The sequence below is a fragment of the Acinonyx jubatus genome, chromosome A1, assembly GCF_027475565.1.
Source record: "Acinonyx jubatus isolate Ajub_Pintada_27869175 chromosome A1, VMU_Ajub_asm_v1.0, whole genome shotgun sequence".
Lineage (NCBI taxonomy): Eukaryota > Metazoa > Chordata > Mammalia > Carnivora > Felidae > Acinonyx > Acinonyx jubatus.
The window spans coordinates 112,710,419-112,738,373 of record NC_069380.1 but is presented as its reverse complement, the minus strand read 5'-3'; the positions used below and the strand labels follow the sequence as shown (position 1 = coordinate 112,738,373).

The following is a 27,955-nucleotide window of genomic DNA, read 5'->3' as shown; positions in this document are numbered from 1 at the left end:
TGTGTTCTGTGACCTTTTAAAAGGAAATGCCTCTCTCCTTTCTCTGAGAATCTACCTAAAGATGTTCTTTACCATTTTTCTTTTGGATGGCAGAATACAGTGTGATTGCCTGAATCTCAAGGGGTTTGAGGGTCACTCTTTTGTTCCAGTAGATTGTAAGCTCCTTAAGAACAGGGATCTGGTTTACTGTGCTTACCACTAAACCCCAGAACCTAGACCAGTACCTGGCATACAGATGCTTAAGTAGCGAACGCACTAGTTAACAATTTAGTCTGTGCCTTTCTGAGTGAAAATGATATGTTTAAAGCTGTAGAGAAGTGCTTTCTGAAACTTGGCTGTATGTTAAAATGCTTGGGGAGCTTTAGAAACATCTCACTGGCCAGGTCACATCTCATACCTATTAAGTTAAAATCTTTGAGGGTGAGACATAGGCATCAGTATTTAAAAAATTCTCCAGGTGATTCAGTATGTAGCCAAGTAGGAGAACCAATCTATCTTGGTCTGCTTGGGCTTCCATAACAAAATACCACACAATGGGTGGCTTAAACAACAGAAATTTGCTTTCTCCTAGTTTTGGAAATTACAAGTCCAGGGTCAGATTTCCAGCTGATTTGGTTGCTGATGAGACTCTTCCTGGCTTTTCATAAGGTCGCTTTCTTCCTGTGTCCTCACACTATAGAGAGAGTGAGAGCTGTGGTGTCTCTCTGTCTTCTTGTAAGGGCCCCATCTTTATGGTTTCATTTAACCTTTATCACTTCTTCGTGGGCCCCGGTCTCCAAATACAGCTTGTTGGGGTTAGGCTTTCACATTACAAATCTGGGGGAGGAGGGCACAAACATTCAGTCCATACGGTGGTTCTAGCAGCTGCACGCATCACCGGGATGTTCATTAGAAATGCAGGCTCTCAGGCCCCACCCTAGACCTATTGAATTGGAGCTTTAATAAGATCCCCAGAGATTTCATATATTCGTGATTGGGAGGCACTGGTGTGGAATGTAGGGATACAGAGCATCTGCTGATGCTGAGGATCTACCAAGCAGAGAGTAGTGGGAAATGGGGCTGGGGCTGCCCTGAAGGAAGTTTGGACTTAGTTGGACAGGCAGGGGAGAGCCATGCAAGACCTCGCGAGCATGGGAGTGGTATGATTGGGATGGTGTTTTAGTGAGATGATGCCCTGCCAGAAGTGTCTAGTGTCTCAGAATGTCACCTTCTCCTCCAGGTGCTGCTCCCAGCAGCCAGCTTGCTGCAGCTCATGGATGTTCGGCAGAACTGCTGTGACTTCCTGCAGTCTCAGTTGCATCCCACCAATTGCTTGGGTATCCGCGCATTTGCCGATGTGCACACCTGCACTGACCTTTTGCAGCAGGCCAACGCATATGCAGGTAACGGGGAGCTGGGGTGCTGCACCTGTCCCGAGCTTGTGGGTTTAATAACCTGCTCCTCAGAGACGGTGAGAAGAGCGCTGTGCTGGGAAGCGGTTGTGATGTAGTCGGGGAGACAAGACAGGTGGAGGGATACTTAACAGTGAGAGTTCCACCAATCACCAAGTGGAATAGGATTAATTGCCAGACAGTCATTTTCACAAGAGAATAGGAAGGAGATCTGAGACTTTGTGGAAGGAGGAATCATTTGAATTAGGTCTTGAAATCAGTCTTTTTTGTTGTTGTTTAAGAAAATTTCCTTTTTTTTTTTTTAAAGTTTTATTCATTTTGAGAGAGAGAGAGCATGAGCAGGGGAGGGCAGAGAGAGAGGGAGGGAAGGAGAATCTCAAGCAAGTTTTGCACTGTCAGCACGGAGCCCGATGTGGGGCTCAGACTCACAAATCTTGACATCATGACCTGAGCCAAAGTCAAGAGTCAGATGCTTAACCAGCTGAGCTACCCAGGCGCCCTGAAAATTTCTGTCTTGATCAAAGTGTTCTATGAGTATGGTTCTAGAAGCCAAATACTACTGCAGAGCCTGTAATGATAAGCCAGAGTCCCCTGCTCTGCTTTCCCACACCAGCTCCATTCTCTATGTCCACTCAACCTTCAATTCTGACAGAATTAAAGGGCAGGTTCTGATTCTGCTAAAAGGTGCAACATCTACTCATTACTTCCATTTATCTAAATAAAATGTGCCACTATTTTGGATTTATTAGTTTGAGATATTATCTGTTGACTTTTCACAGAAGTACAGGACTGGGCTTTCATGGACTTTCCCTCATGTATACACGCTCTTTCTTGCTCTATTCTCCCAGTACCATTTCTACAACCAAGTTGAGTTACCAATTATAATTAGGTTTTTATAATCAGAAAGGCAGTTAATAATTGCTTTTTTCAGGCCTGAATTATTTTTTTATTAAAAAAATTTTTTTAATGTTTATTTTTGAAAGAAAGAGAGAAAGAGAGAGTGAGCAGGGGAAGGGCAGAGAGAGAGGGAGATACAGAATCCAAAGCAGGTTCCAGGCTGTGAGCTGTCATAGGGCCCGACGTGGGACTCAAACCCACAAACCGTGAGATCATGACCTGAGCCTAAGGTAGGCACTCAACTGACTGAGCCACCCAGGCGCCCCAGGCCTGAATTTTATTCACCTTGTAATCTCACAGATGTTAGAAAATATCTAAGAAGTGCTAGTTAATATGGAATTAAGTGTAGTAAAGTCGGTACTAGGCATAGACTGTGACATTATGTTGCATTACTTTGTTGGGGAGTATATTTGTTCACCGATGCTTGAATGCCTATGTTGGACATATTTTAGGTGCTGGAGAAGTAGTAGAAAACTAAACAAGTCTCTGCTCTCATGAAAAAAAAATTCCTACCACCAGTCCTTGTAAGACAGATTTTTGTAAGAATTGAACATCAGGGGCACCTGGGTGGCTCAGTCGGTTGAGCGTCCAACTTCGTCTCGGGTCATGATCTCGGGGTTCGTGAGTTTGAGCCCCACATCGGGCTTTGAATTGACAGCTCAGAGCTTGGAACCTGCTTCAGATTCTGTGTCTCCTTCTCTCTCTGCCCCTCCCCCTCTCGTGCTCTATCTCTCTCAAAAATAAGTAAACATTTAAATGAATGAATGAATGAATGAATGAATGAATGAATTGAACATCAGATAATGGGCTGATTCCACATCAGATAATGGGCTGATTCCATTCCGTTTCTCTGCCAGAGCTTGTCATGCTCTTATTTTAGTGGGGTTTTGGGAGGGAACAGAGATCGACATGAATGTTCAGTACACCATGTTTAGCTGGAAAGAAATCTTCACTGATATTTATTTTGACTCGAGGACAGAGAAGGATCATGGGTGGCCCAGGCAATGGGTCTAGTCATTTTAATCAATAGATTCACTCATGGCTCCCTCTTTCCCTTGCACTAAAGTGTCTCATTCTTCCCCCTGCCCAAACAAATACCATCTGTCTTTGTGTCTCCTATTCATCCCGTGTCTGGAAATGAGCCAAGGGCCTGTTGCCTGTCCACCTGCCAGCTCCCTGTGCTGTGTTAGTCATTCAGTCCACAAGGCAGTACGCATGTGCTCTATTTCTTGGAATCCTTGTGTTCTTTTATCAACCTCTCAGACTCCAGGAGCCTACATCGATTCTCATTTCTCTCTGAAGTCTGTTTCAGACACAGTTGGTAAGATGATGATTCTTATGAAGGACATTGCCCAGTGGTCCCACTTCTGAATTCTGCTGACTCTTCCTGACTCTAAACCTTGAGTCTCCTATTTCTTTGCTCCCACTCCTGTGCCCTCTTTTTCCTTTCTATCTTTCACTTTCTTTCTTCTTTTTTCTCAAGGAGCCCTTTCTCTGCCTAGAGAGGGCTCCCAGCCCGGCCTTCGAAGAGGGTTGTGCTCAGGCTTTGCTTCACCAGGAGCCAAGAGCTTGGCCAAGGCCCGGGTCAACTTGTGAACATCTGCTGGTATAGGGGCAAAGGGAGAGTGCTTACATGCCAGCAATTCTCTTTTTCTTCCTTGTCTCCCCTCCCTAGCCTTCTCCTTCTGCACAACATTTGCAAGTATGTGTAGTTTTGTGTTTTGTAGTCAGCTGACAACAATTTTCTGAAGTTTGGGTTGTGTATTTAACCCCCAACTTTGACAAGTTCCTTGGTTCTTTACCCCACATTCACAAATTGTGTCTTCCCCCAGTGGTCCTTTCACTGACTGATGGTGACAGACACTTGTGGGAGGATGGGGAGTATGCTGTTGGAACACAGTGTTGTCTTGATACTCCTTCATCCTGATGCTGTCATGGTGATTGGCTTCTGTCAGCGTTGTGGGTGTTTGTGCACACAGATGTGTATATAGATGTCCTGTTGAATTATTTTTAGTTGGCATTTATTGAGCTGCCACTTTGGGTCACACCCTATGCTAAGTATTTTATGCACATCATCTCATTTAATGCATGAAATAGCTAAGGAAACTAAGGCACAGAGAAGTGAAGAAATAGTTGGTGTCACACAGCTGGTAGAGACAGAGGCAGGGTTCAAACCCCATAGCATTGACTCAAGAGCCAGTGTTTATAACTACTACATCCTTTGGCTCCAGGCTCCATTTGGACATAGGTGGGCCTGTGGATTGGTAACTGATGAGTGTTGGTACCTAGAGTTGATGTTTTTCATTGGAAATGTGAGCCTGGAAGACTGTGCCATGTAGTCACCATGTAGACAGACCATGTAGACAGATGACCAGCTTCTCTGCTAGACTCAAGGTGTTTAGTCATCTTTGGGTGGAGAAGTGAGATGTGGACATCTTCTCTTCGCTGTTAGGCTGCCCCCTCATTGCTCATGTGAGTCTTCCTACTTTTCCTGTCACTGTTAGTGTCACTTGAGGCTGAGAGTTTCCTCCCTGTGGAGCCTTGTGTGGAGCCTGTGACCATCTCTTGCTCGTAGTTTTTCTGTAGGCCTCAGCCATGCACAGCAGGGAAGCCATGGTAATGCAGAGGTTGATAAGACCTCAACGGAAAGATTTTAGAAGAAATATGAAGGTAAGATTGTGAAGTGTTTTGAGAAGCGTGTGTGAAATGATGATCCACACTTAATCCCTCATACCTACCCACTGATGTGAGTGTGCTTTGTTTCTTTGTTCTTGTACCCCCTGATTTTAGATGGAACCTGGCATTCTCTGCCATCAATGCCTCTTGAGACAAAGCTGATGTCTTGTCCCCATCCCACTGTAAGTGGGCACCAAGCAGGGTCACATTCAAGGGGCAGGCAGTATCAGCCCTTGTGGTCACAGGCTTGCCTACCCCATGCCTTTCATTAGGAGGTGTTTTAAACCAAGAAACTACAAGGAGACCATCCAGTTCAAAACTAGGGATCAGACCAGCCATCCCTTGGAGCTGAGTGACCCTAGGCCTTTTTTCCCTTTCCGTGATGGGGGTAGTACATCCTGCTCTTTTCCAGCATGGCTTTGGGCATGGGAGGACAGGGAGGAGAGCCTTCTGCAGAAGTAGGCACCACCACAGGGGCTATACTTCAGAGCCTCCCCACCCATCTCGTGATCTATAGTAACAGGGCCTCTCATCTGGGTCCTGGTGGAGAGATGAGTCTCCTCAGATCAGCACCATGGCTGCTACTTGGGAGAGAGGACCACTTCCAGAGCTTCTGATTTTGGTTTCTCTTTATCCAGATACACAGGCAGGTATGTCCTGCTTCCCATGCCCTCCCTAGTCTCTGGCTAGCTGGCCTCTGCCTGCACTTGTTCATGACCCCCAGTTTTACCTCTGAATTCTATTCTTTTCTCTTCTCCAACACAAACTTTCTTTTGCTGTTGTTATTGCTCTTGTTACTGCTGTCTTAGTAGAAAACCACCCCTGATCATTAAAGGAAAATCAGATAGGCAGAAAGAGCAGGCAAAGCACCACAATTCTACCCAGAGAGGACCACAGTCAGCACCTTGACATAGAGCTTTCTCCATCTTTTTCATTGCATATGTATGTTTTCCAGTTTAAAAAACCCCTTTGTAGTACATTCCAAACACCCTTTCATGTTAGCAGGAACATTGCTATACCATTATTATTGAAATGAATTTATTCAATAAAATTCAACTTATATTCATAAAAAAATTCAATCAGAACACAAAGTTACAAAACACAAAGTCCATTTATCTCATGCCCTGTCTGTGAAGGGCACTGATCCCTGACTCTGAAGGGAATGATCTTGGGTAATCGTATGGAAAATAAATAAATAAATAAATATATATATATATATATATATATATATATATATATATATATATATACATACATATATTGCTTTCTAACATACCTAAATAGATGTGTTCTGTACTCATTGTACTTTTTCTTGACTTATACAAAATCTTGGAGTTCTTTCTGGACCCTTGTGCATGGCTACATCTTGTTGCTTTTCTCTGCTGCATCATATGGATGGACTACAACTTATTTAACCAATCCTCAACTGGTGGATATTAATGTTACTTGTTTTTTCTTTCATATACAATGCTTGAGTGAGGATTCTTATACCTGCTATTTTGGAGTACAACTGTTAGTGTGTAAGCAATAGTGAGGTTGTCCCTATAGAGTATCATCTAAGTGCATGAAGTAGCTCAAAGAGAGTGTGCGTTAAAAAAATTGATAGATATTGCCCAATTGCTCTCCAAAAAATGAAAATATTTTTAAGGGGAGCTCTTGCCTCTGATAAGTCTTGAGCCCTCTGGTGAAGGCACCAAGAGGCAGATACAGTATAGCTCTGAGAGGGGGATCACCTCTCTCCCCCATAGCTGCCTGATTGGCTTCCTGTTTGGAATGGCCCTGTCTCTTCCTGCTGTGGCAGTCCCCCCTGCTTCCTCCAGGTCCACTTTCCCCCTCCAGGTTATGTCCCCAGATTTTGGCTGTGATATTTGATTCTGGGGTGGGGGAGGGTTGTCCCCCAATTTAGAAGCTGACTGCTTTGACCCTTGCCCCCAGCTGATGGGTAGCTAGCAGCTGAGAAAGGGACCCTGGTGTTTGGTGCAGCCTGTTTCTTAGCCATCATTATTGTTTTCAGGGCTGCTTAATCTTTAACCTCGTCGGCCAGGGCCCTGGTTTATTGGGACTCTGTTGCTTGATAATTGGGCAGCCATGTACTGGGCCATCAGCAGAGCTGGTTGGGAGGGATGTTAATGGGACCCCATTAATGAAATGCCAATTAAAATTCCTTGGACATGTTGTTTACATCAGTCTGCCAAAGCTGAGCTATAGTCCTTCAGCCATGGGATGGAAAAGCCATCAGATTTCACATGTTCATGGAGAGAAATAGCCTTCTTTTGACTGAGTCACTTGAGATCATGGAACAAAGTGACTAAATTAAGGGCAACCAAAAAAAAAAAACATTGACAAATCACTTAAAAAACATGAACCTCTGACTCAGCGAGGGTTGTCTTTGGAATTGCTGCCTCCAACTTGGCATCATGAAATGATGACAATGATGGTAACGGTAACCGTAGGAGGTTGTTACCATTTTGCTGAACATTTGCTAGGTGCCAGGCATGGTGCTACATGTTTCCCAGGCATGACTTCATTTTGGCCACGTGGCCACGAGAGGTAGTTTCCATTTTTCCGATTTATACATGAAGAAGCTGACACTCCAGAAAGGTTTAGTGATCTTGGCCAAGATCACATCGTAAGTGACAGTGCCAGGATTCATAGTGAGGCTGTCTGATGCGGGAGCCTGTGCTCTGAGCCCAAGTTATTTTCACATCCACCCAGTCCAGCCTCGCTGCCCATCACGCTTGTCTCACTCCTGCCTCCCCAATTTTCTGTGCTAACTTGAGGGGGGCAAATGAAGCAGTAGTGTAAGATGCAGGTGGTTTTTGTTGCTAGATGTCTCATTTTGGAGAACAAGTTTCTTTTAGGAAACTCTCCCTATCCTTCTATGCTCTGGGTAACAGGGAATTCTGATGTTGAATCAATAACACTGATAAATGGGCATTTTTCATGTAGCTTCTTGGTGTGTGTGTGTGTGTGTGTGTGTGTGTGTGTGCACATGCATATTAGAAAGGGGGAGAGATAACACATGTATCTAGAATGAAGTCAATGGGGAAAGGAGGGGAGAAGTAGTGATATTTAGAGTCTGAGGGCTGGTGGTCATGATCCTTGTGGGAGATGGTTAAGGTAGATCTCTTTCTTTTTTCACTATTTAAGGAATTTTTATTAAAGCAAGAATTTGATAATCCAAATTACATTTCCTTGCTCAGTTATCAATTCTGTTATTTAAAACAGAAGTGACATTCTGAGCTATTCCACAGTAAAGAATTACAAAAATTAAAGAAAGGAATGCTTTAAATTTTTGTACTTTGCTAAAACTGTGGGCCTTGAAAGCCAAATCCTGATTCAGGAAAGCTTACTTCTGCCCTCCAAAAAATAGGGCAGTAGGGGAGAGAGAGATGTAAAGCAGTTCTGTTTTGTTGTTTTACCCTGATAAAATGTTTTGATCCTGTTTGTGTGTTCACCTGTGTCAACCAGTCTTTTCTTGGGGGGTGGGGATGGGAGGGTATGACCAGTGGTTCAGGTCAGAGTTACTCATGCCTGTTCCCTGGGGCTGCTGGGCCTGGAATATTGGGGTTTATTTCATTTCTGCAGGTCAGAGAAGTCATAGATGGATTTTCAGTTCCATTTGTTCTGGGCTTGTAGTTTAGATGAACCTGATTAAAGGTTTATTTCATCCCATCAAAAGGTTGGAATGGGTTTGGAATTAACTTGGGAGGTTGCGCAAGCCCTAGGCAGTCGATCCTGAAGAATGGGTAGGGAAGCACAATATATGCAGATGTGCTTGACACTGAGAATTCAGTTTCAAACAAGGCAAACTCAAACAAGGTAGACCCTGCCCTCGTGGGATGCACAGTCCCAGTATGAAAGAAAGACCTCAGACGATACAACGGGTCTATTAGGGGTATGATAATTTTTATTTTCTGTTTTGGGGGCTTTGGAAACACAGAAGACTCTCACTTCATCTAGCCTGGTGGTGGGTAGGCGGATTAGGGAAGAATCTCAATTCAAGGGTTAGGTCTGAGATTTGAATCCAGGAATGATGCCAGAATGTTCAGAACACGCCTCTCCTAAGGTTGTTTTTAAAGAAAGGTCTTTAGATTCATATTCTCTTTGTCTCTCTGTGGTAGTAACCCTAAGACAGATTCTTAGGGTGCTCCAACGTCAATATTGAATGTTACTACAGCAGCCTGCTTAGGACAAATTATTACAATCGTGGGGATGAAGAATGTTTGCTGTTGTAATCATACAGCCTTGGTTTCAAAACCTGGCTCTACCACTTACTGCTGCGTGATCGTAAGCACATGACTAAATAACTTCTTGAGCTTCTATCTCTTTATTTGTAAAACATGAATATTGATACTTTGGCAAGGCTTTTGGAGAAGTAAGTGCCACAATATATGTAAAATACCTAGCACAATATTAGCTACTATTAGGAAATGCCCTCAACTTTCTCCTGCTTCCTTGAAAAGATCCAACTTTGTGCCCAGAACAAGTCTTTTCTCATGCTTTCAGCTTTGGGAAGATATGTGTGTGTTGCTTGGTGGGGAAAGGAGTTGAAATTCTCTGGTGTCCCTTCACTTTTCCATAATTTCTCATCCAAATGTACAGGAACAGGCATACTGTGTTTCATTAAATCAAACTTGCAACTTACAGTGTTTGTCACTTATGGTAAAGGCTGGTTAATTAGGAATGTTAACCAAAAGAACTTTTTTTCCCCCCTCTCTGTTTCCACTTCTCTTTAAGGAAACATAAGCAAAAAGACTAGAAGAGTTAGAGTTGATTATTGGAGAGTTCACCTTCAAGGGGCTAGCCCACACTCCCTGCATACCCCACCTGTTCCCCAAGTTCTAGCCTGACTGCCTCTCTGCTGCATCTCCTGGAGTCTGGCACAGTTTTTCATACTTTGTACTTGTTCTGTAAACATGTGTTAGATGAGTGAAGATATAGCCTCGGCTCTAGCTAGCCTGAGCTATTGCTGTTGTCTACACATGGTCTGAATTTTCCTGCTTCCATGCTGTTATTTGTATTTCGAGTGCTTCTCCCAGTCATGGCCGTATGGACTTGGGGTTGGAGTTACTGATGTCTTGTCTTACCCCTCTTAGAAGCCAGTAGGCTCCTTGTAGGCATCGGCTCCGCTTTCTTCATTTAAAAAAAAAAAATTTTTTTAATGTTTATTTATTTTTGAGACAGAGAGAGACAAAGCATGAACGGGGGAGGGTCAGAGAGAGAGGGAGACACAGAATCTGAAGCAGGCTCCAGGCCCTGAGCTGTCAGCACAGAGCCCGACGCAGGGCTCAAACTCACGGACCGTGAGATCATGACCTGAGCCGAAGTCGGATGCTTAACTGACTGAGCCACCCAGGCGCCCCCGCTTTCTTCATTTCTGAAGAAACACTGCATCTGGCACATTATACATTAACAGCTATGGAGCACTTGCAAGGATTTCAGTCAATGTGAGTTACCTATATTTGCTTATTTAACGCCCATATACCTTTGTGAGATAGGTAGTATTATTAGCCCCATTTAAAAGATGAGAAAACTGTAGGCTTAAAGAAATTGAATAACATATCAATAGAAAGTTTGTTGAACTTGATGGAATTAAAGTGGGTCTCTAAGGGCTTTGGCGGTTCACAGACAGGACCTGCAGTCCCAAGGGATGTCTCTGATAATGGAGGAAAAACTTCTCTGTTGGAGAGCAGAGCTGCCCACAGAACTGGACTTTGCGAAGTAGAAATGTGGGCTGATATAATGTTCATCCTTCATCTCAAAAAGGATGGTTAAGAATTATTAACCATAGTAATAACCATATTATCGTCTCCTAGCTTCAAAACAACCTTGAGACGTAAGTCAGCTATTATAGTCCCATTTAATGGATGATGAAGCAAAAGCCTAGAAAGAAGTGATAATAAGAGGTGGCGTTAGGACTTATACCCAGGCCTTGTCATTCTTAGCCAAGATTCTTGACTATGTTCTCCTTTAATACAGCAAGGCAAAGCAAACAAAGAATCCACAAACAAACAAGTGTTAAAGGTAGAAGATTCTCATAGGAGGTACCTTCTGGGAGCAGAGGTGTTTCTTTCTGGGAAGCAGCTGGGGAGAGGGCTGATTTGAATACAAAGTCTGCTGGGGAGCTTCTGTCTCCCAGGAAGTCAAGTTGGACAGAGCACCCTGTTCCTGCTGTTCTATCTTATGGTTTCTTGTGTGTTGCTAACAGAAAGGGAGGGGTGGGTTTGATCCCCAGGCTCTGGGGACTCAACCCTGTCTCCTTAGACAGAAGGGGAAGGGAAGAAGTTTCCCTCTTTGCTTCCTTTCTTTGTGTTTTCCTGCTCATGCCCTGCAAGTCTCCTGGGTCCCAGGGTCCCAGCCTTGGGTGGGGAGCTGCTACCCTCTCCCTACCAGCTGCCCACTCCCTACCAGCTGCTGCTTCTGGTGGGAGGATTTCTGGAGGGGTTTCAGTGGGAGGTTCCAGATGGGCTAAGCAGCAGCCCACTTCAGAATGAAGGGACCTAGATTCAAATTCTGCAGTGCCCCAGAGGGTGACAGATGGGAAGTGTGGGGGCTGTTTGCTGCCTTGATTGATCTTTGAGAATTTCTGCATTGTTCACCAAGCCACCTAGAATACACATCGTCGCACTTCATCTTCTTCCTTTTCAAAATGCAGGCCCATCTACTTTCGGCTTTATGAGCTATGAGGAAGTACTTTTCACACCCCAGATTTTAACTTCTTACCTCCTCCTGTTCTCTTTCTTCTTTTCTCTCCTCCAAATGTCAGGGTTTTGGTCAGCCAAAGATAAAGGTAGAAAGGCTGTGTGTGGCTCTGGGCCACAGGGATGTGGTGCTGGTTTGCCTGAACTCTCCTGCTGAGCTCAGCCTTGGCTGGTCCACAGAGTCTAGATGTCCTGCATTTTATTTTAGTGTGGTGACTGCTTTTTCTCTCCACTATTTCTTGCTGTTGCCAACAGATGGAGGTCTCTGGTCCAAAGACTTCTTGGATCAGAAAGGGCCTGTAGGGAGAATCCTGTTGCTTTCTCAGGCCTCAAGGCCAAGAACTAATTCCCACCATCCAAAGGAGATTGTTCACTTGCTTTTATTTAAAAATCTTGAGGAATGAATGCTTTAAAAATAGTGCCATGTAGTCTTAAATATTCCCACAGTTAGGGAAGTCTTTTGAATGTCTAACCTAAAATCTAAGCTTTAACTAAAGGCTGTTTCCTGTTGACATATGGAGAAGGAAGACAAGATTCTTCTCACTTTATGGCATTTGCTTCTCTTCGTAAAGGATCTGCCTTTTAAATTTATTTTGTCATGTCCAAACATTCCTGAGCTTCATGATGGACGAGCTTTAACTATAGGCTCAGTGATACATTAGGCTGGTAGGGAACAAGTGGGGAGCCCCTTTGTCCAGTGAAAGATAGACAAGATGGTTTATAACTGGATGTCTGAGAGTAAAATATGGACATTTGGAGGCTCTGGATGAAGGGTATGTGGGAATTCTTTGGGTCCGAAAGTATTTCAACTTAAAGGTTAAAATGATTTTTGTAAGAAATTATGTAAATCTTCCTTGTTTGGCTTAAAAAAATTTTTTTTAAGTTTATTTATTTTGACAGAGAGGGCTCAGGAAGGGGAGAGAGAGAGGGAGAAAGAGAGAGAGAGAAAGAGAGAGTCCCAAGAAGGCTCTGCACTGTCAGCATGGAGCCCCATGCAGGGCTCAAATCCACGAACCTTGAGACTGTGACCTGAGCTGAAATCAAGAGTTGGATGCTTAACTGATTGCACCACTCAGGTGCCCCTTCTTTGTTTGCTTTTGAGAAGGTGATGAATGTAAGAACAGAGCTTAGCATGCTCTGGTTTCCTTTTCATTATATGGCTGCAGCAGGGTTGCTTCCCAGGGATGGAGGGACTCTGAACCTCACTAGAGGGGCTAGCGAAACCAAGGGTGGGTAGCCCTCTATGGGAACAGGGAGGTATGGCCGTATAGATTTATCCAAGAAGCTACAAGGCTAGAGAGAGGCCAGCAGAGAAAGAAGAGGGGAGGCCTGGAGCCCGGAGGGCAGGGAGTGCAGATACTCCTTGGGGCAATGGGGTAGAACCCCTAGAGGACTGAGAATGGAGGCCAGCCTGGGGCAATTGCCAAAGGGCCCCATTCCAGAACGCTGCACCAGGAATTGTCAGCTCATGGGCCACTTTACCTTGGCAGAGCTTGCAAAAATACTTTGACACTTCCTTTCCCATCACAGCACAGGAGGGAGGCAAAACAAGCTGTCGTGTCCCCATTCTACAGAGGGATAGTGAGACCTAGCATGCTGATGCTGTTGGCTCAGGAACACAGTTTGCAAATGGAAAAGTCAGAATTCAAATCTAGGTTCCTTCCTTCTGAAGTGCACACTCTTACGCTGACATTTTACTGTCTCTCTAATAGCAGGATGGTGGCCTGGGCAAATCTCAGGGTAGGAATTGTCCTTGGCATTTTCCCTGCATGGACATCTGGCCTGTGTGTTTTGTCTCATTCTAGCTGTTCCCAAATTCTCCTCTATCTTAATGGTCTCCACTGGCCCGCCTGTCACAGACTGTTCCTCCTGGTGGTGGGGGGCAACATGTCAGGACAGATGCTGAGTCAGGCCTCCTTGTGAATCAGAGACTGTAGTAGGCTTGACTTGGGACATGAAGGATGATGCCTTCTGCCAGCCTTGATATGTTGACTTCGTACCAGAACCTCCAGAGACTTCCAGCCACACAGCAGTTCTGACCCACTTTTGTTTGGCTGAGCTGCAGGGGGCACAGTGTGCAAATCTGCCAGCTTGCGCCTTGAGGGCAAATGAGCTCAATTAAGTAGGCAGGTCCCAGTGAAGCTTTTCTGCAACGCCATTATTAATCTCATGGAGCATGGAAGAAAATATAACCTAACGTCTCTCTGCCCCATTTTCATCTATGGCAATGTTTGGGAGGGAGGATCATACAGAGGGATGTCTTTGCTGCCACATTAAGAGGCTAGTTTCCCTTCAGCCAGGATGTACTGTCTTTCTCTGTGTGTCCTTATTCCTCATGCCCACCCCCAGAGTCCCCAGGACTCCACTCTGAATTTCACAGATTGCCATGGCCGTGGTTCATGGAAGGGCAGGAAGAGTGTTGTAACTTTGTTTTCTGAACTTCTGTTTTTTTTTTTTGTTTTTTTTGTGTGTGTGGTGTGTGTGTGTGTTTTTTGTTGTTGTTGTTTTTTGGTTTTTTTTTTGGAACAGAGCAGCACTTTCCAGAGGTGATGCTGGGGGAAGAATTTCTTAGCCTCAGTCTGGACCAGGTGTGCAGCTTGATATCCAGTGACAAGCTGACCGTTTCTTCAGAGGAGAAGGTATGGCATGGGCCTTTGGTGAAACAGGAGCCTCACACATGAGGCGGTTGTGGGAGGGAGTTGTGGTTTGGTGAGATATTTTTTTCATCTTCAGTGGCAAAAAAGGATCTTATTTTTTGTCCTTTTAAATAATTAGAAAAGGGCCTTCTGGCCTATGACTACTACCTTTGGTGTCTGGACCCTTTGAGAAAGAAATAACAGTGGTGATGATGATGGTGACAAATCTGCCTCCATGAACTTGATGTTTAGAGTTTCCTACGCACTCTGCTAAGTGCCTTCTTCTCTGTAGTTCTCTCAGCCTTCACTACAGCCTATGAAGCAGGCATTGCTATAGCCCCCACATTACAGATGAGGAAGATTAACTTGGAGGAATTAATTAGCTTGTCTGAGTTCGCTCAGCTGGTCACTGCAGAGTTGGGGTCTCCCAGTCATCTGGTCTTGACCACTGTCCCACCTGGCTTCTTGGGAGCATCACTGAGCATTTACGCCAGAGCAGGCCTTTGGGGAACATCTAATAGGGGATTGAAACTTTTACTGATGAGGAAACTGAGGCCCAGAGAGGGAATAGGATCTGCTGGGGGTCATGCAGTCAGTGACCATTGCAAAACTAGACCCTAAGTCTCTTGATACCTAGTTCCCTAACTCACCGACCATGCACCACTTCCTTTGTGCTGCAGGCTTAACTTCTGCCCACAGATTTAGCTGCACCGTGACTGCAGATCTATTCTACCTCTAGGCCTTCTCTCTCACTGACCCTCTGCTTGGACTATTCTCCCCTTCCGTCTTCACCTGGGTGAATTCCAAACCAGTTCCCATTCTATTTCTACCAGGAAGAACTTTGCTGCAGGAGCTGTAGTCTACTGTACTGAAAATAATGTGAACTTTGGTGTTGGCCAGTAGGGTCCAAATCTCATTGCTAGTATTTACAAACTAGTTGGTGACCTTGGGTGAGATACTTTGCTTCTCCATCTGTTTACTCACATAGAGAGTGAGTGTAGTAATAGAGCGTATTCCACAGGGTGATTGTGGGGATTAAGTGGGATAGGGTGTGTAAAATGTCTGGTATCATACCTGGGACCTAGTAGGTGCTCATTCACTGTTAGCTGATTTTATTATGGACCACGCATCTGGAATTAATTCCTTTCTCTTCTGTGTTCCTGGATAACACTCACCTTGTTCTGCTTTTAATTGTAATTAGTTCTGAGCCCATCTTACCTCCTTCATTCAACTGTAATTTTCTAGATGGTAGCAACCACATCTTATTCTCCTCTGCATCCTCAGAGATGCTCAGTAAATGTTTCTTGGATTGTCTTAGTCCATTCATAGTATCCAAGCTTGAAGTCCTTTTCTGAGGAAAATATTTAAGGAAAAGTTCTTCCAAAGGATTTTACACTGGAGATGAATATCCAAGGGGCATGTGTCCAGAGAATGGGGTGGAATCATAAGCCCCAGCCTGTTGTCCTGCAAAAGTTAGATCAAGAAGAAAAGCAGTTGTTTAACTGAATCCATGGGCTGCCCGAAGACTTCAGAGAGATTTCCAGAAGGCACAACAAGCTGGACTCTCCCTTAGGCTCAGTGAGGCTTCTGTTTCCATTAACTGATGTAAAATATCACCTTCAGCATAAAGAATGCCTCTGGCCAGCCGGTGAGCACCTCTCGCCCCAGCCTCAGCAGCAAAGACTTCTTGCCAAGCCTGTTTAATGTTTTCTCTGGATTGTACTACTCAATTGGCACAATTTGATGGAATGAACTAGTTAGTTGACTGACCATGTGGTTGTCGGTGCAGTTGGTCAGTTTGGGCTCTGCTTGCGTATATCCTTAGGTATAGTCTGAGAAAATTTAAATAGCCATATAAGCAGCAGGATTTGAATCAACCTGGGAGTATTTGGCTTGAGAGGGGGGGTACCCTGCCACTTTAGCTCCGGTTGGCCCATCCATCCTGCTCTAGATCATAGTAAGCTTTCTTCAGGTGAGAGCTTATCTATCCTTGTTAAGTGCCAGGGTGGTGGTAGAGGTGGGTTGTCAGTGGGGCCAGGCTTTTTAGTGCCCTGGAAACCAGTTGGGCTTTGGACTTAGGCATACCTGGTTCTGTGTTCGACTTGATGCTTACTGGCTCTGTGATTTTCAGAAGTCACTGGTCTCTTTGAATTTTAATTTCCTTACATGTAAAATGGGAATAGTAAGAGTACCTCCCTTACAGAGTTATGAGGATCACAGATAAAAAAAAATCAAGTATATTGTTTGACAGGTACATAAATGGTGGCTATCAGTGTAATTAGCATAGTCTTTTGTTTTGAGGCACCATTGACAATGGTAATGGTATCAGTTTTGCCACTGATTATGGTAAAATAAGCCATGGAGTTAAATGTATCTTTCCAGAAGCAAAGAAGCATGGCATTAAATCTACATACTTAAAACATTGTCTGTAGTGGCTCTCATTCATTCATATGCCTACATATGATGAGTTGCTTGTTCTGTGTATTAGAGTTTGGAGTATGGGTATTATTTTTCACATTAATGAAGTTGTGTATTATATTTGGTTCTCAGAAGTTATATGTAACTTCAGAGTTATGTGCTGCTTTTCATAAAGTGGATTGCTGATGATCTTGATCCCTTTGGTACCTTTTATTTTTATTTTTTAAATGTTTGTTTATTTATTTTGAGAGAGAGGGAGAGAGAGAGATCGCATGCATGAGCAGGGAAAGGGCAGAGAGAGAATCCTAAGCAGGCTCTACGCTGTCCACCCCGACGCTGAGCTTGAACTAATGAACAGTGAAATCATGACCTGAGCCAAAATCAAGAGACGGATGCTTAACTGACTGAGCCACCCAGGTGCCCCCATTTGGTACATTTTAGGCTGGCAGTTTATTTATTTATTTTTTTATGTTTTATTTTTAAGTAATCTTTCCACCCAACATAGGCCTTGAACTCACTACCCCGATGTCAGGAGTTGCACACTCCACCAACTGAGCCAGCCAGGCACTCCCAAGGTTGACAGTATAATTTTGAGGCTTATCATAGAGCAGTGGGATTTGGCCTGAGATTTCTCTTTGGTGAAACCCATAGTTTCATTTTACCTTAATTGATTACATATTGTTAGAAGTTAAATAGCTGGAAGTTTTGACAATTAGATGTTTGTTGTTTGAATGTGAGCTCTTTAGGCTTTGAAAATTCTGTGATCTCCAGGAAATTTGGTGATTTCTACTTCCTTTAGTTACTTTTCATAATATGCAATGTCTTGCATGTGCAATAACTTTTTCTTTCAATATCAAATTATAGTGAACTTATTGGAATATATTTGAAATATTATCAGGGATCTTAATTTAAGCTAAAATTCAACTGTGTTTAATGTTAACACTTGCAGAAAACTGAATTGCACTAGTAACGAAAATAACCTGTATTCAGCTGAATCCGTGCTTGAACAGCAAATCAGCTATATTATGACTTCTTTGCCTACAGCCCACAGGGTTCTTTCAGCATATATTAAAAAAGGCAGCCGGATTTCAAATATTAAAATGCAAAAAAACTATCTTAAAATAGGGTGAATGTGGTGTTTTAATAATGATGATTATAAGGGACTGTGGCTAAATCTGGTCAGTTTGCTTGTCGGGAGTTTGAAAGTACAGGTTTTGCAGTCAGAGTGGCTGGGTTCCAATCCTGCTGCCATGGCTCTAACAAGCTGAGTGTTTGGGCAAGTTATCTGCCTCCCACCAGGATGTATGTACCATTTACAGGTACGGATTTTCTGTCTTATGGTCACTGCCAGTGTAGTATCGGGTTCACTGTAGACACATAAACAAAAACATTTTGTTGGAGGAATGAGTAAAAGATCTTCTCTATGTCTTAGTCTTCTCATCTATAAGAGGGGGTAATGATAGTATAGTATCTTCTAGAGTTGTTCTGAGAATGAAATCAGATGCCACGTGAAAAGTTCTCAGCCCACAGGAAGTGTTCATTCCTGTAAGATATGATTATTGCTGCTATTATTATTGCCACTATACTGTTACTCCTGCTACTACTGCTGCTGCTGCTCACTGTGGACTGGAGCCTTTCTCAAGGGGAGGCTCTTCCCAGGACCCATAATGGTCTGGGTGGTTGTGTGATCTGGAGCTTGGTACGTAACAGGGGCTGAGAATGGAGTTGCCTCTTGCTTCCAGGCATTCCCAGGCCCCTTGGCCCTCTCTGGCCTTCTCCTAGGGCTCACATACCATTCTTCCTCCTACATCACTTGTGCCTGCTCATGCCTTTCTCCTCCTCCAGCCTCAAACTCCTTGAGGGCTGCGGAGCTACCTCAGCCATCTCTGTGTCACAGAGCCACCAGAGGCACTGTGGAGGTGCTAAGCAGACACTCCCTGAGGGAATGAAAAGGCAGACTGGAGCTGGACACTGCCCTGAGCCAGCCAAGGTTATAGGAATAATTTTCATATTTTTCCAGAGAAGAGGGACAAATGTGAGAACAAGAGAGGTCAGAGGATACATGGATCTTTGCCATTTTCTCTCCTGTTTTTCCTTCATGTAGTTTTGGAAATTCCTGTTATTTGAGGGAAGACAAAAGGATCTGGTAGGAGTTACAAAATCACAAGTTCTTTGGGTAGAACCCTTCCCACCTCCCTCGCTCCCCCCGACTCCCCACCAAGATAGCGTGAAGGCACCCAGGAGTACACCCCGCACAGTCACCTATTGCTTCCACATGGCGGTGTCAGGGGTCAGAGCTAAGCCTGTGAGCAGATAGTCCGTTTATTGTATTCCCCGTTGAGACCCAGAGTCCGGCTGTCACCATGGGCAGCTTCTGTGACGCAGGTAAGCAACCTTCCAGGACAGACCCACTCTAAGGAGAAGAGAGATGACTTTCGAGTTCTAGCGCAGTTTTCCACCAAATCGCTAGTTAGTGGACTTTTCTGAATCTTTGCTTTCTTAGCTGGTAAATATATTTCTACTTCTCAAGAATTCCAGTGCCTTCTTAAGGAACACTAGTGGAGTTTTCAGGGAAATGGCCCACAGTTTAGATACAGGTCAGGAAGAAATTGGTTAGGCCTCTTAAATAATTAGTGTCAAGTATGTATTATGAGAACTATAGCTTAGGTTCTCTCCATGCAATCACATATTTAATGTGCTGTTGTGTCCTAAAACTGATCAGAAGCCAAATTCTGGTATCTTCTGAAAGTGATTGGGCCCATGTCTCCCAGGATCATTGCTGTTGCACACGCTCCTGCCTGAACACCTAGCCTCTCCAGCCAGTGGTAGGTGGAGGATGCAGGCTGGAGCTCCTTGGCCAGTAAGTTGGACTTGAATGCTTGCTGCCCAGATATTATGCAGTGATTGAGCAGGTGCATCCTGCTGCTGAGCCTGAACTGTTGGAAGCCCCCCTTGCCCCACCCCCGCCTTACTATGAGGTCAGCAGTTAAGAGTTGCCAGCTTCTCAGCCTGCATGCAACCATCTGGCCTGGTCCTGGCATTACTCCTTTTACTGTTCTCCTTTGGAAAGTGCAATTCAGTGAACACCTATGAGCAGAATACCACAGCACTATGGTCCCAAATCTACCTTGACTGCCCACTGTTCTCCAGGTGCATTTCACGCATTATTTTTTTTTTCAAAGTGATGTTTGTATTGAAGTAAGTTCACAGAGACATGACCAAATAAGAAGCACACAGCTCAACTTTTTACAAAAGTGAAATACCCACCTAACTAGCATGCAGATCAGGAAACACTGACCCCCACCCCTAGAAACATAACTACCATTTGACTTCTCATGGATCAGTTTTGCCAGTTTCTGAACTTTATATAAATGGAATGCTGGTGAATGTATGCTTTGCTTGTGACTTCTTTTGCCTGGCATAATGTTCAGCACATCATATCTGCTTCTCCCACTAACTCCCAAGGCAGAGACTATTGTCTCCATTTTGCAGAGGAGGAAACTAAGGCATGTTAACAATAAATAGTCTTGTGATTTGAGAGGCGCCTGGGTGGCTCAGTCAGTTGAGTGTCTGACTCTTGATTTTGGCTCAGATCACGATCTCATGGTTTGTGGGCTTGAGCCCTGCGTCAGGCTCTATACTGACAGTGTGGAGCCTGCCTGGGATTCTCTGACTCTCCCTCTCTCTCTGCTTCTTTCTCTCTCTTTCACAATAAATAAATAAACTTAAAAAAAATAGCTTTGTGATTTGAAGCTGACTGTGTCTGCCTCCCATGGCCCTACTCTTCATTAACGCCTGTCCACCCCGACAGGGAGACAGAGGTGAGTGACACTTAGGACTGTTTAAGAGCTCGCAGTTTGGATACAAAACATGTATCCTTATGTGGCTGAGAGAAGTCGTTACCTGAAATCAGAGTTCAGGGAAAGCACCCTGGAGTGTTTTATTCCACATTGTTAGGTGTGGAAAACATCATAAAAAAGACAATATTGGAGGTAAAACTTGGAGAATAAGAGTGGGATTTTGGGAAGCCATTCAGATTGAAGGGATTACAGGAATACAGATGTGGAAGTTTGGAATGCGTTGTTCTTCTTGGGGGAAAAGTAACCTGTGTGGTGAGAGTCTAGGGTCTTTGGGGGAGGTAGTGGGAGATGAGGCTGGAAATGGAAAGCTTAGGGGGTAATGACTTTCTTCTCTAGGTTACCACCTACGTGCTGTAAAACGGCAGTGTTGTGAGATGTTTGTAGGTATTTAGGTAAAAAAAAAAAAAAGTTCTCAGGTCTGATACATTTAGGAGACAGTGGCAAAACACAGGAACCAGGTTAAGAAAGTGAAGGACCTGTCAGAGCTTTAACATGTTAATGAGCTTTGTAAATCTCTGAAGGAGATTTGTAGGTGTATATGATGTGTTCTCCAGGCTCATTTGGTCCCAGAACCTCCTTTACTGCAGAATGCCTCCTGCCCCTAGTATTCTGAGGACTGCATTGCATGGTCAGTCTTGAGGCCAGTTTTCTTTGGTTGCCCCAAATATCCAATGATTTATTGTATCCGTTGAATTTCCTTTTTGCAGTTCTTCTCGTTAGTGATGTATAATTTTTGATTGTGAGGCCATCTTCAGAGGATGTTTTATCCATGGGAGTCTGGGTGTGAAGATTCCCCTCTAGGGCAGGTTAACTGGTTTGAAAACTTTTTTCTTTCTCTTTCTTTCTTTTCTCCTTCCTTCCTTCCTTCCTTCCTTCCTTCCTTCCTTCCTTCCTTCCTTTCTGTCTCTCTTTCTTTCTAAAAAAATTTTTTTAATGTTTATTTATTTTTGGAAGAGAGATAGAGCATGAGCGGAATAAGGGCAGAGAGAGAGAGGGAGACACAGAATCCAAAGCAGACTGAGTTGTCAGCACAGAGCCCAACACGGGGCTTAAACTCACGAACTGTGAGATCATGACCTGAGCGGAAGTTGGAGGCTTAACTGACTGAGCCACCCAGGTGCTCCTGGAAACTGTTTCTGTATTCCTTTTTGTCTTGAGTATCCCCTGTACCATCTGGATAATGTCACTTCAGACCCCATATCTGTATGCAGTGTGAGCTTGGGGTTCTCATTTCTTGAAGACATGGTTTTTAACTTCCCAGCTGACAGGAGATGGTGAGCTTCCTTCCCCCCTTGCCATAGCAGATGGGTGGAGTTCATCTAGTGCTGGTCCATGGGACTGCGGGTGGGGTGACACTGTCCATAAGGAGCCTGTGGCCTCGACAGCCTACCTGATAGAAACCAGTTCTGAACCATTCAAGTCCATGTCTGAATCGTCCAGGCCTCTGAGCCATTTTGGCCTCAGCTTCCATTCAGCTGCTAGACTTGAATTCTTTCTGATTTAAGGCACTCAGGCATTTCCCTCTTGCTTTTGACTTGCTTTATTATTTTTGTAATATGTCACTTTTGTGTGTTTGGAGCTGTAGGGGAAGATTCCTTCCAACTCTGCTCTATCTACCATATTGACTGCAAGGCATTCTCCATCCCTCTGTCATGCTCCATTCATTTGTAAGATTAATGCCACAAAGTCGTCTTTCAGCTTGCAGGCGTTTCTGTCAAACCATTGTGCTTCAGTCCTTCTCCTTCTCCTGTGCAAAGTCAGACTGCATATCTTTATCCTGGCTGGAGGCAGGAGTGGAAGGCTGAACAACTTCCCAGCAAAAGGTGATATCACTGTTTTAGTTTTACCATCATTTTTTGTGGTTTGTATGAAGTCAGATATTTTGCAGTGTGGTGCTACAGGAAGAGAACCATATACCCAGCCATTCCTACTTTGACTAATTCATTCTCTCAGTAAATATTTATTGAGTGCTTTCTATGTGGCACATAGTGCGTTACTGACACAAGAGACATTGGTGAACAGATCGGCATAAGGTCCCTGCCTTTGTGGAACTTAAAAATCACATGAGGGAGACAGATTTTATAAAAAATGTACAGAAATAGATTTTATCAAATATGTACAGAAATGAATATACAGGTACAAACTATGAAATGTGTTATGGACGAATGTGCTGTCAAAGTGTTGATTGAAAGCCAGTGGTTCTCATTGCTGCCCTATCACCAATTCACTGGGTAATGTTTGGGCAGACCACTTCCCCACTCTCTGCCTCATTTTTCTCTTTTATGAGTGACTCTAGCTGCCTCCCAGGGCCCTTGCAGGTCTGAAATGAAACAACCAGAAGGAGCTGTGAAGTGCCCTATAAAACTTGAAGATGATGGGACTGTCAGAAAGATGAGTGCAACTGAGTAGCTTTTCTAGAGTCTGGGGAGCCTTCCGACCAGGAAATCGCCCAGCCAGTGGTATGCTGGTAAATGTTTTAACAACTCGCTCTCAAAAAAAAAAAAAAAAAAAAAAATCTGAAAGCCCTGATTTGTTTGCTGATTCATTTGCTAATTTCTATGGTGTAAATATTTCCTTCAAGGCTGATTTCAAACTACTGGTGTAATGTCACTAAACACCAAGATGGGAAGAAACATGCATGGTGAGCTCCAGCTCCATTGTACCACTGCTCCTGACTGTCCCTGGTGTGGCATGTGACAGCAAGGCCAGAGTATGGTTCACATTAAGTCCTGTTAAGCTTTAGTTTAAGAACCATCCGAAATCTGACAGAAATCATTCTTGTGTCTAGAAGTGCTGTCTTCTTGATTGAAAATCGTGACAGTGAATTCAGCAAATGCTATTGGCTCTATCTCTGAGAAAGAAAAGAGTATTTAGGGAGGAATGTCCTAGGAGCACGTGGCGGGTGTAATTACAATTATGGGTTGAGGAACATACTTCCCAACTCAGTGGTCTGCCCAGGTTTTCCAACTAATTGTGCCTCTGACATGCAATATTACATAATGTTAGACCTTGGGTTTTTGCATTTGGAGGTGAGTTCACATCCCAGATCCACTACTTCCTGGCACTGTGACCTTGGACACTAACCTTTCTGAGGCTGTTTCCTCATCTGTAAAATGTGAACAGTGATAACCTATTTCACAGGATTTGGGGTGGGTTAAATGAGATCATGCATGCAAAATGCGTAGCACTGTGCCTGTTGTTATTAGTTGTTATTAAAATTAGCCTCTCTTAAATCTTAAGTAGCAAATTAAGTCCATGTGAGGAAACCTGTTTTCTTCCCTGATCTTGTCAAAATTGGCTTCTTTTCCTCCATCCTATGCTTTGCTGTGAGTCACTCTCAACTGGACCTTTTTACTTGCCAAGTCACTGTCCTACCTATTTTTAACTTGAGTCCCCATTTCTTGACTCTCAGAACACATTTTGAAAATGGCTGTTAAGTGCCCCGGTGCTCCCCACTCACAGCGTGCAGGTCCAGTATGGCATGGCTGCCTGCATCACTGGGGGCGGGGATAGAGGGTCAGTTTCATCTGGTGTTCCAGCCAAGGCTTGTGCTTACGTTGGAAGTGTGGGGAGCCAAGGACTATGAAATTTGACTTTTTACATCTTTTTTTGACCCAGCAACCTTGTAGCACTCAAGAGATTGGTTTTGGAATATGAAGCAGTGAGGAAATGATGCTCTTTTTGTTTTGTTTTTGTTTGTTTAAAAGTAAAACCCTAAGCGTGGCAGCTGATTATTTCATCCTGGGATCCATAAAAAATATTTTCATCTGTGTAGACATCACTCTGTCCTGTGTTTGAAGCCACAGGGTCTCTGCTTAGGTTTCCTAGACCAGGGATTGACACCATTTTCCTATAAAGCACCAGATAGTAAATATTTTAGGCTTTGTGGGCCATAGAGTCTCAACTCTGCTGTTACAGTGTGAAAGCAGCCACAGACAATATGTAAACGAGTGAGTGTGGCTGTGCTCCAGTAAAATTTTATTTATGAAAGCAGGTGGCAGGCTGAATGTGGCCTGTGGGCTGTAGTCTGCCAGCCACTGCAGTAGGCCTGTGAGAGGCAACTGAGAACAGTAAGTAAGAGAACGAGCACTGGCATTGGGTTCGTGTGGACCCCAGCCCTGCTGCTTTGTGGCCCTGGACTTGGGCGAGTCATTTAATAAGGGGTAAGAGTGTCTGCCCGTTGGGCTCTCAGGAGAGTCCAGGGTCACGTTGTCCATGAAGAGTGTGGTACAGAGCCTCACACATGGTGAATACTGACTCCTGCTGCTGTTTCCTGTTGCCAGTCCCTTGACAGGAGGGCCTGTTGGGAATGATTTTAGGCACATTAAAGGCTAAAGCTAATTGGAAGTTGATTTGCTTACTTATTTTCTAAGCATAAAGTCTCTTTGAAAAAAACACGTGGCCTTCTCTAGCCGCCGAGAAGGTCACTGTTGTTGCCCAGTGCTGTGGCTTTCACAGCTGAGTAGGTAAACAGTGCAACTAAGTGGAACCAGTTAGACAAGTCAAGCCAAAAATAAAGATAAGGTTAATATCGACTCCATTAGACTCAGCTTGCTTTTTAGCTTTTATGACGGAGACTAAGGTGGTTGATAGGGAAGGGCATGGTGAGTAAATCCCACCCACTCTAAGACCGGCAGTGCATTCTTCCGCTGAGCTTTGTCAGCTGGCCACCTGCTCTGTGCCTGGCATTGTGCTGGGCAGCAGGAGTTGCAGACTGAGCAGGGAGGGACATGTCTCACCTTGCCAAGAGCTCACAGTCTAGTAAAGCAGAGTAGAAGAAAGTTGGATAACCACAACGCAAGGCAGAACGGAACTGTGGTTGTCCGCCACCTCATTGGCCAGACTTCTCCAGCTTTTTTTGGTCCCTGGCCTGGCTCTGTCATCCCTGCCCTGATTCCAGTCCCTTCTTACCCAGCCCTGCTCTCTGCTCCAGCCAGGACAGTTCCCACTGCCTTCTCACATGCTTATTCTAAACTCATGTGTCCATTCATTCATTAAAAAAATATTTGAGTGTGTATTATTTGCCATTGAAAAGACAAGGTCCGTCTTCTCATGGATTTAAAGGCTATTTGGAGTAATATAGAGTGATCTGTCACAAACTGATGCTATCAGGGTGGGGGATAAAACTCTCTCAGATTTAATTTTAAAAAATGAACCAGACAGGGAGGATTTCCATGGTATGTGTGTTTATGTTTGTGCACATATAGGTTATATTTTACAGAAATGAGAGCAGACTGTATGCACATACTGTCCTTTTCTTTCTGTTCCATTTTCATTTAGCTTTCCTTCCGTTCCCTTTCTGATCGATTCTTTGCCTATTTTGAGTATACCCACCCTGACTTAAGTATATATTTAGGAAATAGGTTCAAAGCATCATTAACATATTAATACACAGAAATATTGTCAGAGTTAGAGATATTAGAGAATTTTTTTCTGTGAGTTAGTTTCCATTTCAACTTTATGCCACATTGTAAATTTTGTTGTCATATTTTTCCTTTTCCCTTAGAATTTCTTTTCCTTTCCCCTCCGCTTTTTATTTTGAAAAATTTCAGACCTATATTAAAGTTTGAAAGTGTGTACATTCATATACTCTTTACTTAGATTCACCAGTTAACTTTTTGCTTCATTTGTCTTTTCTCTCTACATATTTAATCTTTTATTCTGCTGAACCATTTGACAATAAATTGCAGACATTGTAGAATTTCCCCTCTGGTATTTGAGTATGCACCTCCTAAGAACAAGGAAATTGTCTTTTTTAGCCATAAAACCATTATCATACCAAAGAAATTCAACACTAATACAGTGATGTTAGCTAATACCTAGTCAGCATTCACATTTTCTAGCAGTCTCAAGACAGTCCTTTATAAATTGTTCCTTTTAAATCCATGATCCAATCAAGGATCATGCATTACATTTAGTTTTCAAGACTTTAAATCCACTTAATCTAGAACTATCTTCCTGTCTTTTTTTTGTCTTTCATAATATTAATGGTTTGGAAGAATCCAGGCCAGCTGTATTGCAAAATGTTCCAAACATGGAATTATCTGATCTGATTGTTTCCTTGCTATTAAGATTCAGGTTAAACATTTTAGGAAGAGACTACTCTAGGGGATGCTATATCTGCTGTATCCTTGCCATTAAATCACGATCAAGAATGTGATGTAAGTTCGTCCTGTTATTGTTGGTACTAACTTAGATCACTTATCTGTCAAATTTCCCCATTTGAGGCTGCCCCTACCCCATGTAATGAATAAGTAATCAGCGAGGTGATACTTTGAAAACTGTGTCGTGTTCCCCAACAGTTTTTTGCACAGTGATTCGAGCATCTACTGATGAGCTTTGCTCTATCAATTATTAATTGGTGGTTGCAAAGTAATGTTTTTGTCATTCCTTCTACCTTTATTAGCTGGCATTTGTCTGTGAAGAAGAGCCCTTCCACATTTTTTAAAGTGTCCTTATGGGATTCATGGATTCCTTTTTGTTCATTATGTTATGACCCATTACTGTCTTTCTCTTTAAATTTTTTTTTTATTTTACATTTATTTATTTTTGAGAGACAGAGAGAGACAGAGCATGAGCAGGGGAGGGGCAGAGAGAGAGGAGACACAGAATCCAAAGCAGGTTCCAGGCTCTGAATTGTCAGTACAGAGCCCGTCGCGGGGCTCGAACCCACAAACCGTGAGATCATGACCTGAACTGAAGTCAGACACTCAACCAACTGAGCCACCCAGGCGCCCTGTCTTTTTGTTTTAACTGAGAATATTTTAAATTGAGTCATGACTTACAGTGAAATTTATAGGTATTAAGTATACAGTTTAATTAGTTTTCACAAATGCATATGTACATGTAACTCTCACCCTATCGAGATACAGAACGTATCCATTACCCTCCCTGCCAAATTTCCTTTGGCACCTTCCCAGGGATTCTCCCATGCCACCTCAGCAAGAAGCATTAATCTGATTTCTTCATTATTCTCTTTGATGTTTATATTATCCCAAACATTGACAATGAAAGCCTCATCTGTTGGCTTTATGTCCATTTGACATGTCCATCGTAATCTTTGAGCACTTTCTTGCTTTCTGGCGTAAGAAGGTGTTTTGTTTTATTCTTTTTACCAGCTGAAAATATCCGATAGTATGTATACTAGTTAAATAATTTCTCCATTAGTGAGCTTTAGGTTGTTTCCTTTTTTACTTTATTACAGAAATGCCGTGGCAAACATCCTGGAACACATATGCTTGCCCCACTTTTGTGGGTATTTTTGTAGGCTGGATCCCTAGAAGTGTTATTTCTAGGTCAAAGAGTGTGCACATTTAAGTCTTTGAGTGATATTGCCAAATTCTTCCTTCCCCTCTTAAAAAGCTGTGTTAATT

At 43.5% G+C, this 27,955-nt stretch overlaps 1 protein-coding gene across 12 annotated transcripts in view; it reads left to right on the top strand.

Annotated features, from left to right (window-relative positions):
* KLHL3 (kelch like family member 3) overlaps positions 1-27,955 on the top strand; it is a 271,473-nt gene that overhangs the window by 208,058 nt on the left and 35,460 nt on the right. For all 12 annotated transcript variants that reach the window (XM_053221349.1, XM_053221352.1, XM_053221343.1 and 9 more), the window contains 2 exons: positions 1,220-1,382; positions 14,198-14,307. In XM_053221349.1, the coding sequence (XP_053077324.1) occupies positions 1,220-1,382; positions 14,198-14,307 (273 nt within the window). The remainder of the gene's footprint in view (positions 1-1,219; positions 1,383-14,197; positions 14,308-27,955) is intronic.